Source organism: Phacochoerus africanus, chromosome 8 (genome assembly GCF_016906955.1).
Source record: "Phacochoerus africanus isolate WHEZ1 chromosome 8, ROS_Pafr_v1, whole genome shotgun sequence".
NCBI classification, from domain to species: Eukaryota; Metazoa; Chordata; class Mammalia; order Artiodactyla; family Suidae; genus Phacochoerus; species Phacochoerus africanus.
This window is the reverse complement of record NC_062551.1, coordinates 51,204,472-51,217,448: the sequence shown is the minus strand read 5'-3', so window position 1 is coordinate 51,217,448 and position 12,977 is coordinate 51,204,472. Positions and strand designations below refer to the sequence as shown.

Genomic DNA, 12,977 nt, shown 5'->3' with positions numbered 1-12,977 from the left:
TCCTGGCTGAGTGACTTTGGGCAAGTTGCCTCCTACTCTTTGTGCCTTATTTTCCTTTTTTATGTCAAACGGTCCCTGCACCTGGGTCCCCCAACTTCTCAGCTGACAACAATTACCCAGGCTATTTATTCTGAAAATCCAGTTTCCAGGTCACTACCCTGGAGAGTTTTCCTGGGCCCAGGGAGGGAACGGGGAGATGTTTTCTTTTTTGTTTTTTGTTTGTTTTCAGGGACGCACCCATGGCATAGGGAGGTTCCCAGGCTAGGGGTCGAATCAGAGCTATGCTGGCCTACACCACAAGCACAGCAACGCTGGATCCTTAACCCACTGAACGAGGCCAGGGATTGAACCCGAAACCTCATGGATACTAGTTGGGTTCTTCACCCACTGAGTCACAATGGGAACTCCGTGGGAGATGGGAAGTATTTCAAATTAACAGCTGGGAGATTGGGGCCCCATTTCAAAGGGAGGCTGCGAGGGGCAAGTCAGGGAACCTGTGCTGAGAGCATGTTCCCTGGCACCTGGGATAATCAGCATTGGCATTCTTTTTTTAAATTAAATTAAATTAAATATTAGTTTATTTTTATTACTCAATGAATTTTCTTACATGTATAGTTGTACAACAATCATCACAACCCAATTTTATAGCATTTCCATCCCAAAGCCCCCATGCATCCCCCACCCCCCAACCTGTCTCCTTTGGAAACCATATGTTTTTCAAAGTTTTGAGTCGGTATCTGTTCTGCAAAGAAGTTCATTGTGTCCTTTTTTAAGATTCCACATGTAAGTGACAGCATTTGATCTTGGTGTCTCACTGTTTGACTGACTTCACTTAGCATGGAAATTTCTAGGCCCATCCATGTTGCTGCAAATGCCGTTATTTCATTCCTTTGTATGGCTGAGTCATATTCCATTGTGTGTATGTATCACATCTTCTTGATCCACTCCTCCGTCAGTGGGCATTTAGGTTGTTTCCATGTCTTGGCTATTGTGTATAGTGATGCAATGAACATTGGGGTGCATGTATCTTTGCGAGTCATGGTTTTCTCTGGGTAGATGCCCAGGAGTGGGATTGTTGGATCAAATGGCAGTTCTATTTTTAGTTTTCTGAGGAATCTCCATACTGTTTTCCACAGTGGTTGCACCAATTTACATTCTCACCAACAGTGTAAGAGGGTTCCTTTTCTCCACACCCTCGCCAGCAATTAGTGTGTGTAGACTTTGATGGTGGCCATTCTGGCCCGAGAAAGGTGCTACCTCATAGTGGTTTTGATTTGCATTTCTCTAATAATTACTGAGGCTGAACATCTTGTCATGTGTTTTTTGGCCGTCTGTATGTCTTGGAGAAAACAGGAGAATTGTCTGTTTAGATCTTCTGCCCATTTTTTGATGGGGTTGTTTGCTTTTTTGGTATTGAGCTGCAGGTGGTGTTTATAAATTTTGGAGATTAATCCCTTGTCAGTCACTTCATTTGCAAATATTTTCTCCCATTCTGTGGTGGGATTTTTTTTTTTTAAAGTTTTTTTTCTTATTTATTTATTTATGTTCTTTTCTTTTTTCATTACTTTTTAATTTTTAAAATTAAAAAAATTTCAGCATCGGGATTCTAAAAGCTTCTACATGTGTATTGTTTTTCTTGTAAGCCATTTTCAGGTGATTACAATTTTTAGGAATGGCTGGTATTCCATAAAATGAGGGGAACCTGTGCCATAGCGTTAAGTTTCCCAGGAAGAAGGCATGATAGAAAAACGGTTATTTTTGGCTTTTCCATCTGCCTATTGCCCACACCTAACACCTGAGTGAATTAAAAAGAATTTATCAAGCACTTAGGTAACTAGATTCTTTCTTTCTTTGACTCATTTACTATTTTAAAAATTATTATTTTTTTTATTTTTTGTGTGCTTTTGTTTTTTATGGCTGCACCCGCGGCATATGGAGGTTCCCAGGCTAGGGGTCCAATTGGAACTATAGCTGCCAGCCTACACTACAGCCAGAGCAACGCCGGATCCGAGCCGCATCTTCGACCTATACCACAGCTCATGGAAACGCTGGATCCTTAACCCACTCAGCGAGGCCAGGGATCGAACCCACAACCTTATGGTTCCTAGGGATTCGTTTCTCCTGCGCCATGAGGGGAACTCCCATTTTAAAATATTAAATTTATTTTTATTTTTTATTATTTTATTTTTTTTCATTTAATCTTTTCAACAGTCCTAGGAGGTGTGCACCACTTATTTATTTTTTGACCACGTCCACAGCAAGCCGAATTTCCCAGGCCAGGAGTCGAACCCATGCCACGGCCTGACAACACAGGATCCTTAACCCACTGAGCTATCAGGGAACTCCAGGTGGGCTATTATTATCTCTGTTTTATGAGTGAGGAAAAGCCATGCTGCCTGGAGTCCCACAGCTAAAGTGCTACCTCGGCTCTGTCTGGGCTCCCAGCCTGTGCCCCAGCGGCCCAGCAGAGGAGTGAAGGGGTTTTCATTGGCCAGCGCCTCTGCTTGGCCGCCGTGCGAACTGTGGGACCTGGGCTCTGTGCATCCCTTTCCTCACCCTGTAAAATGGAGGAGCTGCCAATAACCACTCACTTGGGTTCTTGCAGGAATTCATTGAGATGGAGAGACAAAAGGACAAAATTAATGCTCACCATACAGGAGCTATAATTATTTTGTGGTTGGTGCTGTTTTTCCTTCCTGGACTGTTTTTTTTTTTTTTTCCTTTTCTAGGGCCACTTTCGTGGCATATGGAGGTTCCCAGGCTAGGGATCTAATCGGAGCTGTTGCCGCTAGCCTACACCACAGCCACAGCAACGTGGGATCCGAGCCGCATCTGCGACCTACACAGCAATGCCGGATCCTTAACCCACTGAGCAAGGCCAAGGATCGAACCTGCAACCTCATGGTTCCTAGTTGGATTTGTTAACCACTGCACTACAACAGGAACTCCTCTTTCCTGGACTGTTAAAGATCGGATTGGACTGCCTGGAGGATTCAGTCCAGGAGCCCAGCCAGGCGTAGGGAGACAGGAGACGTGGATGTGGTCCTGGCGACATGTGAGCCTCCACACTGTGAGGATGTGGGATCTGGCCTGACCTAGAAAACTGAGCTGCCATGCCCTCCCCTACTCCAGCTCCTCCTGCCAGCCACATCCTGCATTACACAATGCAAGCCCCTGCGGAACACAACTCCACTTTCCCAAATCCTTGCTGCTATGGCTGGGGCTCTCTCCTCTTAGGCTTAGATAAGAAAGGCCATTTTGACTAGCTTAGGAGGTAGGAGTTCCAAGGTTGGTCTTGGCAGAGCCTGCCAGCTGCCCACCTGGGATCCATCCTTCCTGTCATCCTTGAGAGCAGGACCCTGGTGTTCTTTGGGGCAGCCATAGACCCAGGGAAAAGACTACATGTCCCAGCTTCCCTTGCAGCAAAGGTGGCCACATGACTAAGATCTGGTCAATCAAATGTAAGTGGAAGTTGTAGAATGGCACTTCGAGTAAGATTCCTTAAAAAGAGCACCACCATAATTGGGCATGGGGCTATTCTTACCCTTTGTCCCTTTCTTTCTGCTTCCTGCGTGGAATATGGATGAGGCAGCTGTGGCTCCAGTAGCCATCTTGGACTATGAGAGGATCAAGAGAATGGAAGCCACAAGCTAAGAATGATGGAGCAGAAAGACAGAATGAGCTGTGTCCCTAATGATGCTGAGGAGCCACCATCCCAGCTCTGAACAATCTGCTTATGGTCATCTTTTATGTGAGAGAGAAATAATCTTCTAGTCATGTAAGCTACTTTTAGACGTACCAGTTTCTCTTTTATATATTAGTGTCCTCTTTTTGCTGTTTGTGTTATTTCCAGTCTCTCTTATTAGCCACTGAAGAAAAATTCTGATCTATGTGACTCTTGTGTGAATTTGGAGGGGTGGGGGCAGCATGGATGCTATTTCCCATTTTGGGGCTGGATAGTGTCATTTGGGTTAAGAGTATGGGCTCAAATCCATACTCACTTCCCTAGCAGTGTCATTGCCAGAAGCTTCACATCGGAGAACGCTGATTTAGCTGATAGCTTTCAAACTCCATGGAGCTCTCTTGGTGCCGACTCAGGTGGGGCAGAGTCAGTGGACAGAACTTGTAGCTCTCTCCTTCCTTCATTGGCCAGAATTGATCACATGGCCACCTCTAGCTGCAAAGCAGTCTGGGAAAGTGAGTTCCTGTGGTTTTCAGCTTCTTTTATGGGAGGCAGTGCCCGCCATTGTGAGAGAGGAGAGGGGAGTGGCTGCTGGGGAACTATCCAAATTGTCTTACTCAGTATATATATTTATGGAGCACCTAACCTGGCACAGATCCTCTACTTCAATCAGAACAGTTTCTCTTTTACTTTATTTTTATTTTTTTATTTATTCTTTTGGTCTTTTTAGGGCCACTCTGCAGCATATGGAGGTTCCCAGGCTAGAGGTCCAGTTGGAGCTGGAGCTGCTGGTCTACACCACAGCCAGAGCAATGCGGGATCCTTAACCCACTGAGCGAGGCCAGGGATCGAACCTGAGTCCTCATGGACTGAGCCACAATGGGAACTCCTCATTTACTTTATGTATTAGCTTTGTCTTGTTTGTCTATTTTATTTCATTGGTGTTTTCAAAGAACAACTTTAGGTCTTATTGACTAACTCTATCTTTGATTTTATTATTTCATCCATTTGTTTTTACCTTTCTTAATTTCTTCCCCCCGCTCCCTTTTTTTTGGCTTATTCCATGGACTTCAAGATTCTTGAGTGGCAACCTTATTTTGCTCATTTTCAAGCTTGTTTCTTTTTAGTACTCTCGATGCATTTCAGCATTGAAGACTATCATTCCCCCTCCACGTGTAGCTTTGGTCATATCCCAGTTTCTATATATGATGTTTTCACTATCATTTGATTCTGATGGGTATTTTGCATTTTAATGGTCTTTGTAATCTAAGCATTACGTAGATTTAAGGATTTTTTTCCCCCCAAAATGTGTTGAAATTTGGTATGTGGGGGGAGAGGGCTATAGCTTTTGAATTGATATCTACTTTTATTGCATTGCTCCCTTAAACAATATATTGACCTCCCATGTAAGCTTGTATTTGAAGAAAGGGCTCTGAGGCGAATAAAATGGTGTGGAATATTCTAGTCTACCCTAAGTCCACACTTTTTTACTGATGGACAAATTGAGAGTCTAGCGAATCCACAGTCAATGCAGGATTCAAAACTGGATTTTATAACCCTCATTCTGTGTATCTTTCACCTCTACCAACTCAACACGGCATCCCTAGAAAGGCTCTGTCTTGAAAGTATCTGGGAGATCTCTCTACGGGACCTTTCTGTCCCTGCCCAAATCTCTCTACCCCCAAGCCTAGAACCTGCTATCACCACTTCGGACTATGACCAGGCCTCTCTGAAGTGGGCATCTTGGCTCGGTGGGACCCTACTAATGAGAGGAGTCAGAAGACACATTCCCTTTGGTTCCCACTCCCCTGCTCTCCACCGCTCAGCTGCACCCCCGCCCCATTTGCATTCATTTCTGCGCAGGGGCTTTTTCTGTGTTTAGAGGAGGAGGGAGGTATTTTTAGGACTGTGCAGGTGATGTTTGAGAGTTATCTGGAATGGGAGGGACACTGGAGGACCCGAAAGGGCATCTTGGTTAAGTGGATGAGGACCAGAGGTGTGGAAATTTGGTCCTTCCTTGTCCTGTGCACAAGCAGCTTTGCATCAGGCCCTGGGTTAAGGAGGGAGGCTCAGCACAGGAAAAGCTCACATCTGTGGCTGCTTCGTGCCACGGCAGGGGCAGTCTTTGGCCGATTGGGAAGCAGCGTCCTCAGATATAACCCGGGGAGATGTGGGAAGGACCTGAGGCCCTGATATCAAGCGGTGGGGGCTTGGAGCCTTGTGATCTGTCATCCCTGTGCAGGCATACACCCAGCGTGACAATGATCTTGAGTGGGAAAAGAAGCAAGCGTGGCCACCAGGGCTGGTAGGGTTGGCAGTGGTGGAAGAAGAGGCTGACACATGCGTGTGTTAACCAGGATGTTTATAGCCTCTGTGGCTCTCTGACAGCTTAGTGAAGGAGGGGGGCCCCGGTGGCTCTAACTCTAGGGTGGAAGCAGAAGAGTGGACCATGGCCCGGCATCCTTGCTGGAAGCGAGGGGTCCTCCACTCAGGGGGCGGAGACGAGGAGGGGGGCTCGAAGCGCTCATCTCTCTGGATGTCTCCAGGGTCACGGTGCTACTCCAGGGCTGTGGGGAAGGATGGGGCACAGGGGCAGAGGAGGCTGTCAGGGAAGTAGGAGGCCAGGTCCCCAGCGCCCCCGCGCCTCCTGCTCCCCTGCCCAGCCCTGGCCTCCCGGCGGCCCCTCCCACCCCATGCTCAGCCTGTGCCAGGTTCAGGTTCAGGAAGGTGGCGTTGGTCCTTGTGCGAGGAAGGGAGGTTGGCTGCGAGAAGAGAGACAGGGTGAAAAGGAAATCTGAGGCCTCATCGGGGGTAGCCTACTGTCCTTGACCAGCATTCTCCCTCCAAGAGCGACCTGGAAAACTAGAGTCTGATGAGTGCATAGATGGAGGGTGCTGGGGGGGTGTTGCGGGGACTGGATTTCCTGATTTGGGAAGCTTCAAGTCCGAGTGGGGGGTCACTGTCCTTGATTCAGGGATCTGGCTTCTGAGACTGCCTCGTCTGATGGGGGCGGCAAGTCTCTAGATTGGGGAATGACCCAGTCCACAGTGTCTGACAGCTCCTGGTCCGAAGGATAAAACATGGCCCCGCCTCAGGGACTTGGCTTCTCAGACCTCTGGGGATGTTCAGTCTGATGGAGGAGACAAGGGCCCTGCCTCTGGGGGCTCCCAGTCTGATGGAGGAGACGAGGGCCCTGCCTCTGGGAGCTCCCAGGCTGATGGGGAGACACGGGCCCTGCCTCTGGGGGCTCCCAGTCTGATGGAGGAGACAAGGGCCCTGCCTCTGGGAGCTCCCAGGCTGATGGGGAGACACGGGCCCTGCCTCTGGGGGCTCCCAGTCTGATGGAGGAGACAAGGGCCCTGCCTCTGGGAGCTCCCAGGCTGATGGGGAGACACAGGCCCTGCCTCTAGGAGCTCCCAGTCTGATGGAGGAGACATCATTCCTGACCACTGGGAGTTTCCAGTGTGAAGAGGAAATATAATTCCCGTCACCTAGGAGTCTCCATCCTGAAGGAGGAGACGGTCCCTATTTCAGTTTGAGAGAGACATTTGTGCTCTGAGGGTGGACATTCTGCTCTCACTGTTACTGAACCCAAAGCACGGACCATGATCCCCACTGTCTAGGAGGGAGGCAACCTCAGCCCCAACCCTAGCTCTGTGCCCCCGTCCGATGGGAGAGGCACACGCCCACCGTTAGCCTGCTCCCCTGGTGTGGAGGTAGAGGCAACAGCTCCCGGGCTGTATGATCCACTCGTCTGCAGGAAAGAAGGATGCCTGCCCTTCACACTGCATCCCGTACTTTGAAACCTTTCGTCTGCCGTGCCTCTTGGAGAAGAGAGAAAGCCTGGAAGCCCTGTTTAGCACTTCCAGTCGGATGGAGGAAGCCTCTCTACCCCTGGTCTAGGTCGGCTGTTTGACAGAAGAGGCAAGAGCTCCATGGGGGGAGTCCCACGTCAGACGGAGGAGGCAAAGCCCTTTTGGGGACCCCTCCCCCTCCCGCACACTCACGGGCCACCTGCAGCTCCACTTCCAGCGTCTCAGTCTTGCCCTGCAGCGTGACGGTCTTGAGCGTGTAGCGGCCCGAGTCCGTGAGGTTCAGCTTCTGTACCAGCAGCGAGCAGTTGGGGAAGCCCACCTCCCGGCCTGTGTGCGCAGGGCCTGCGATCCAGTTCCCCGAAGGCAGCTGGCTGAGCAGCCGGTTGGGCTCCGCGGCAGGCCCCCGGTACCAGGCGTAGACCAGCAGGTCCTTGGGGTAGCCCTGTACAGTCAGCGTCACGTCCTGGCCCTCCATCGGCCTGGTTGGCACGGGCACAATTGTTACGGTGACGGCTGCCGCTGGGGAGAGAGTGAGGGGGGCTGGGTCAGCTGGGCCAGCGTGGGGCAGAGCATGCCCTGCCCACCCGCAGCCAGCTCCTCCGCGCCTCCCCAACTGGTTGGCCCTCCTCGTGCGGGATGCCGGAAGGGAGACAGAGGGAGGAGGTGATGTGCGTGGCAGTGGAGCTGGATTTGGAGTCCCGGAAGGGCCTGCCGGCTGCCAGGGAGCCCTGTCTTCCCCCTTCAGGTTGGGAGATGCAGCAGGTGGAGGCCGACTCTTCCCCCGTGAGACTAGGAATTTCCAGCCTCTGGGGGGATCTCTTCCATTAAACTGGAAGACCCTAGGGAATCAAGCCATGTCTCCTCCATCAGATGGCAAATTCTTAAAAGTGTAGGGGCTGTGTTTCCATCAGACTGGAAATTTTCAGAACATGGGGGCCACGTCTCCCCCATCAGATTGTTGGGAGCCGTGTCCTCCAGGTCATGTCTCTTATGTCAGACCGAGAGACCGCAGAATGTAGGGGCTATAATTTCCCATCAGACTGAAAGATTCCAGAGGCGGGGAGGTCATGTCTCCTCCATCAGATTGGAAATTCTGGATTTTTTTTATTGGGCTGAGTCTTTCCGGTCAGGGTGGGGGACCCCAGAAATTGAATGGGGGCATCTACCCGTCAGACTGGAAATTCCTAGAGAGTAGGGGGGGGCCTGTACTCCCCCATCAGATTGGGAGTACTCCAAAGGTGGGAACTGTGTCTCCCCCATCAGACTAGGAATTCTAAAAAAAAAAAAAAAAAAAAAAAGGCCATGTGTCCTCAAGGCCATGTCTCCCCATCAGACCCATCAGAATACAAAATGTGGACTGTGTCTCCTCCATCTGATCGGAAGCTCGCTGAGGGGGGCTGTCATGTCTCCTTCATCCCTGCTCCAATGGAGGGCCTTGCCCCTTCTCTCTGACTGGCAGCTCCTTCAATTGGGAGCCCTGCTTCCCTGTTCTAAGAGCATCTCTCCAAGGGCAGAGGTCGTGTCTCCTCCATCAGATCGAAGTCTCCCCCAGGTGGGGGAAGGGTAGTGTCTCCCTTTCCTCTGTCTCGCCCCTGGCGCCTGCCACAGGGTTGCTGACAGTTCAGGAGGCCCTGGGGGCACTGCACCCACTCCCTGCACATACCTGCACACCTTGGACAACCCCCATCTTGACCTGCACAGACAGGGCTCTGGGCAGCGCCTGAGATCATCTGGTCCACCCACTGTCTCTGGCCCAGGCCAGCTGCCAAGGCCGGGGTGGGGTGGGGCAGGAGATACACTTACCTCTGGGGATGCCATTTCTGCTTGGGGTGAAAGGGTATCCACCCTTTGGATGAGACCCAGCCTGTCAGTAGGAGGGAGGGACTGTTCCCACTGTCCCCGGGGGGATGGTGGTCACTTGGGAAGGAACCAAGGGCAGAATGAATGAGGCTCTAGTGTTCAAAGCCACCATCCCAGGGGATGAGAAAACGTCCCTTGAGGATCCTGATGGCTCTGAGGACACCAGCTGTGTCTGCACTGCCCCTGCCGCCAGGTTGTTTAAGGACAGAGGCAAGCCAGTGCCTCCCTCGCTGTTTTTCCATCAGCCAACAATTGGCAGTGATTTTCCGGGAGGCGCGTGAGCGTGTGCCTGGTGTGCGCATGCGCACGCCCGTATCTGGGCCGGGTCACTGCAGGACTGCGTTGGCTGCGCCGAAGTTCAGCTGTCTGTGGGGGCAGGGAGTGGGTCCCGCGCGGAGCAGCTGTGACAGACTGAGATTAGAAGAGGGGCACCCGCACGAAGGGACATCTGAATGTCTCCCCATGCTGCCGCTGCACAGCGTGGGACACGCCCCGTATCTCACTCTGCCATTCCTCAGGGACGAGAGCCTAGGGCGTCGTTTGCTTTCTGGGTGACAGAGCGTCAACCGCCCCCTTCTGTCCCTTGGATGGGGGGGGCGGTCCACCTGACAGGCCCCTTTGTCCCCCGAATGGGTGGAGAACCTCTCCCTTTGCAATCATCTTTTGGGCACACACACGGCCGCCCTCCTGGATGGGGGAGCGGGCCGACTGGGGCTTCGCGGGGAGGGGGTGGAGGTCGGGCTGGGGGCGACTCACCAGAGAGTTTGACCACCACTGAGGCGGATCCGGAAAGCAGAGTCTTGGGGTTCTTAGCGATACACGTGTACGTGCCCTCCTGGGCCGCTGTCATGCTGCTGATGTTGAGGTGGTCCTGGCCGTTCCTTAAGGCCCGCCCGTTGAAGGCCCACACGTACTCGGGCTCCGGGCAAGACCGGGCCACGCACCACAGCGTGAGCGACGTGTTGAAGTCGACTTTGATGGTGCAGCCCGTGCGGGTGGTGGAATCCTGGAGGATGGCCACGCGCTCTGGGCCAACTGTGAGGGCGGGAGGGAAGGAAAGGCGGCCGTGGAGGGAGAGGGCCGTGGGGGTGGGCGCCCCGCTTACTCCCCACCAAGCTGGGGCCCCTGGCGGGCGCGGGGGTGGGGTGTCTCTGGAGGGAACCAAAGCCCAGGCCTTTCCGAATCCCACATGGATCTCTAGCTTGCTCTAAGATCTGGACACTCACTTCCCCTCTCGGGGGATTTCAGTTTTCTCTTCTGCAAAAAGAGGGTGTTGGGCCAGACAACAGTGCAAGATATTTTTGAAATCTGTGGCTCCATGAAAAAAAAAAAAAAAAAAGAAGTCTAAACGATTGGTTTCTGATAAGCCATTCTAAGAGTCTAGAATTCTAGGGCTCCAAGAGCAGGTATTTCTATATTCTAGGATTCTAAGTTTTCTAGAAATCTATGTTTCTAAGGTTTTAGAATTAGATTCTGAGTCTAAGGATCTCTGCTTCTAGAGGTTCTAGGATTTCCAGAGTCTAGAATTCAGTGCTTCTTAAATCCAGAGGCTCCTGGTTGTAGGATTCTAGGTTCTAAGTTTGTCTACGTCCCCGACCCTAGGGTACCTCAGTGCTTGCTTTTCTCTGGATGCCACACTGCATATCTGCTGCCCCTGGGAATGACTCTGTGCCTTGGTTATGTTTTTGATTTTATTTCCCCTCCCGTTCTACCACTGACATCCCCCCTCCCTCTCAAAACCAACCAGTCCTGGAGGTATCGATTCAAAGGGAAAAATTATTCAATATTAAAGGTGGTCTTTCTGCTTTAGGAGATAGGTCAAGTGCATCTTCATCTTTTTTTGGCCATGCCCATGGCATGTGGAAGTTCCTGGGCTGGAGCTCGAACCCATGCCACAGCAGGGTTCTTAACCCGCTGAGCCTCCAGGGAACTCCTGCGTCAAGTACATTTTAAGGGGGATCCCTGGTTTCTAACCCCAGCTGGCCTACTGACTCACTGTGTACCCTTGGGCGCCCTCTCCTGGCCTCAGTTTCCCCATCTATGAGGTTGGGGCACTGGGTGTCTCTGGCAGGGCCGGGCCAGGGGGACTCACAGTACACGGTCAGGTTGATGGGCTTGCTGCGGCTGACACTGACCGGGTTCCAGACCTCACACTGGTAGGCTCCGGCCTCCTCCCTCCGGACGCCGTGCCGGATCAGGACCCGGCCATCGGGGGACAGGCCAAGGCGGACGGAGATGGGCAGGGCATCACCGTTGAAGAACCAGCGGACCTCAGCAGGGCTGGGGCTGCTGCATGTCAGGTGCAGGGTGTCCCGGTGCTCCACCAGTGCTGTGTTATTGGCCATGACCACAGGCTGGGCCAGGATCTCTGTGGGGCAAAAGACAGAGGGGGAGGGGGCAGGGCACCTCCTGCTCCCAGAGTCTCCCTGTCCCCAGGCAAGGGGCATGGCTGGATCCCGGCAGTGCCTCTGAGCCCCCAGCCAGAGGAGAAAGGATGGCCTGGGAGGCAGGTCTAATCCTGGAGGCCATCTGGGAGGAGGTGAGCATTTTAATGTTATTTTAGGTCTTTTTAAAAATGGTTTTAATATTTTTTAGAGTTTTGTTTGTTTGTTTGTTTGTTTTTTTAAAGAAAGATTGAGAAGGAGATGGGAAGTTCCAGCTGGGGTAGAGGGGGCTCCAGGGGGTGTCTCACCATAGACCTGCAAATGTCCGTAGCCCACCTCCGTCTGAAATTGCCTGTTGAGAGTCTGCAGGATGTAGGTGCCCGAGTGCCGGGGCAGGACGCCCTGGATGTCCAGGCCGCCGTCAGGGCGCACAGCCTCCCGCCCCGTATGGGCCGGGCCGGGGGTCTCGTCGCCCGTGCTTACGATGTAGCTGGCCACCAGGTAAGACAGGCTGAGCGTGGGCCCCGCGTACCAGTTGTAGGCAAGCAGCTCCCCTGAAAGCCCCTGGACGGCCAGGGTGATGTTGTCCCCCTCGGCTGGCCGGGCGGGCTCGGGGGTGATGGTGATCTCGGCCCCCGTGCTCAGGAAGGCAGCTGAAGAAGAGGAGCCAGAGGCCGGGATGAGGCGGGGGCTTGATGGCTCAGGAGGAGACTCGAGCTCCTGGCACCTGTGTTCCTGCTCTGCAGTAAGTGCTCAGTCACGGTTAGTGGGTCTCAGCCCTGGGGCAGGGGGCTGTGTTCTGAGGATTGAATCCGAGGCGTTGCACTAAGGCTCTAGCCCGAGGCCTTGCGCAGAGCCAGCTCGCAGCTCACGCTGAGCCTTTGGGACCTCAGATGTGACCCAAGGGTTTTCCCCTCTGCTGTGAGAGTCACCAGGCCCACGCTTACCAGATCAGGCTGCCTCATCCAGCCCCTGCCTCCCCCCATTCCCTCCGGGTCCAGGGCTCTTCCTCTGCCTCCCCAGGCCCCATCACAGCAGAAAGTCAGGACGTGATTAATCCACCCCACCCCTCTGTTCTTAACCCAACAGATAAGCCCCAAACCCGATGAGCTGGTCGGGGCTGCCTGGGTTTGAATCGTGTGCAGTTGCCTGGACTAGGGCGCCGTGGCAGTTCTCACGTAAGAAGTACTTACATGCCTGGCCTGGTTTCTGGTACTTTCCATGCTGATAGAGCAT

At 52.6% G+C, this 12,977-nt stretch overlaps 1 protein-coding gene across 1 annotated transcript; it reads right to left on the bottom strand.

Annotated features, from left to right (window-relative positions):
- Nucleotides 1-6,027: 6,027 nt before the first annotated feature.
- On the bottom strand, nt 6,028-12,977 carry CEACAM16 (CEA cell adhesion molecule 16, tectorial membrane component). The gene is made up of 6 exons (XM_047791348.1): nt 12,935-12,977; nt 12,050-12,394; nt 11,450-11,725; nt 10,114-10,392; nt 7,690-8,016; nt 6,028-6,249 (listed from the first exon to the last, which is right to left on the bottom strand). The coding sequence occupies exons 1-6, from the start codon at nt 12,975-12,977 to the stop codon at nt 6,239-6,241; spliced, it is 1,281 nt and encodes a 426-aa protein (XP_047647304.1). The 3' UTR covers nt 6,028-6,238.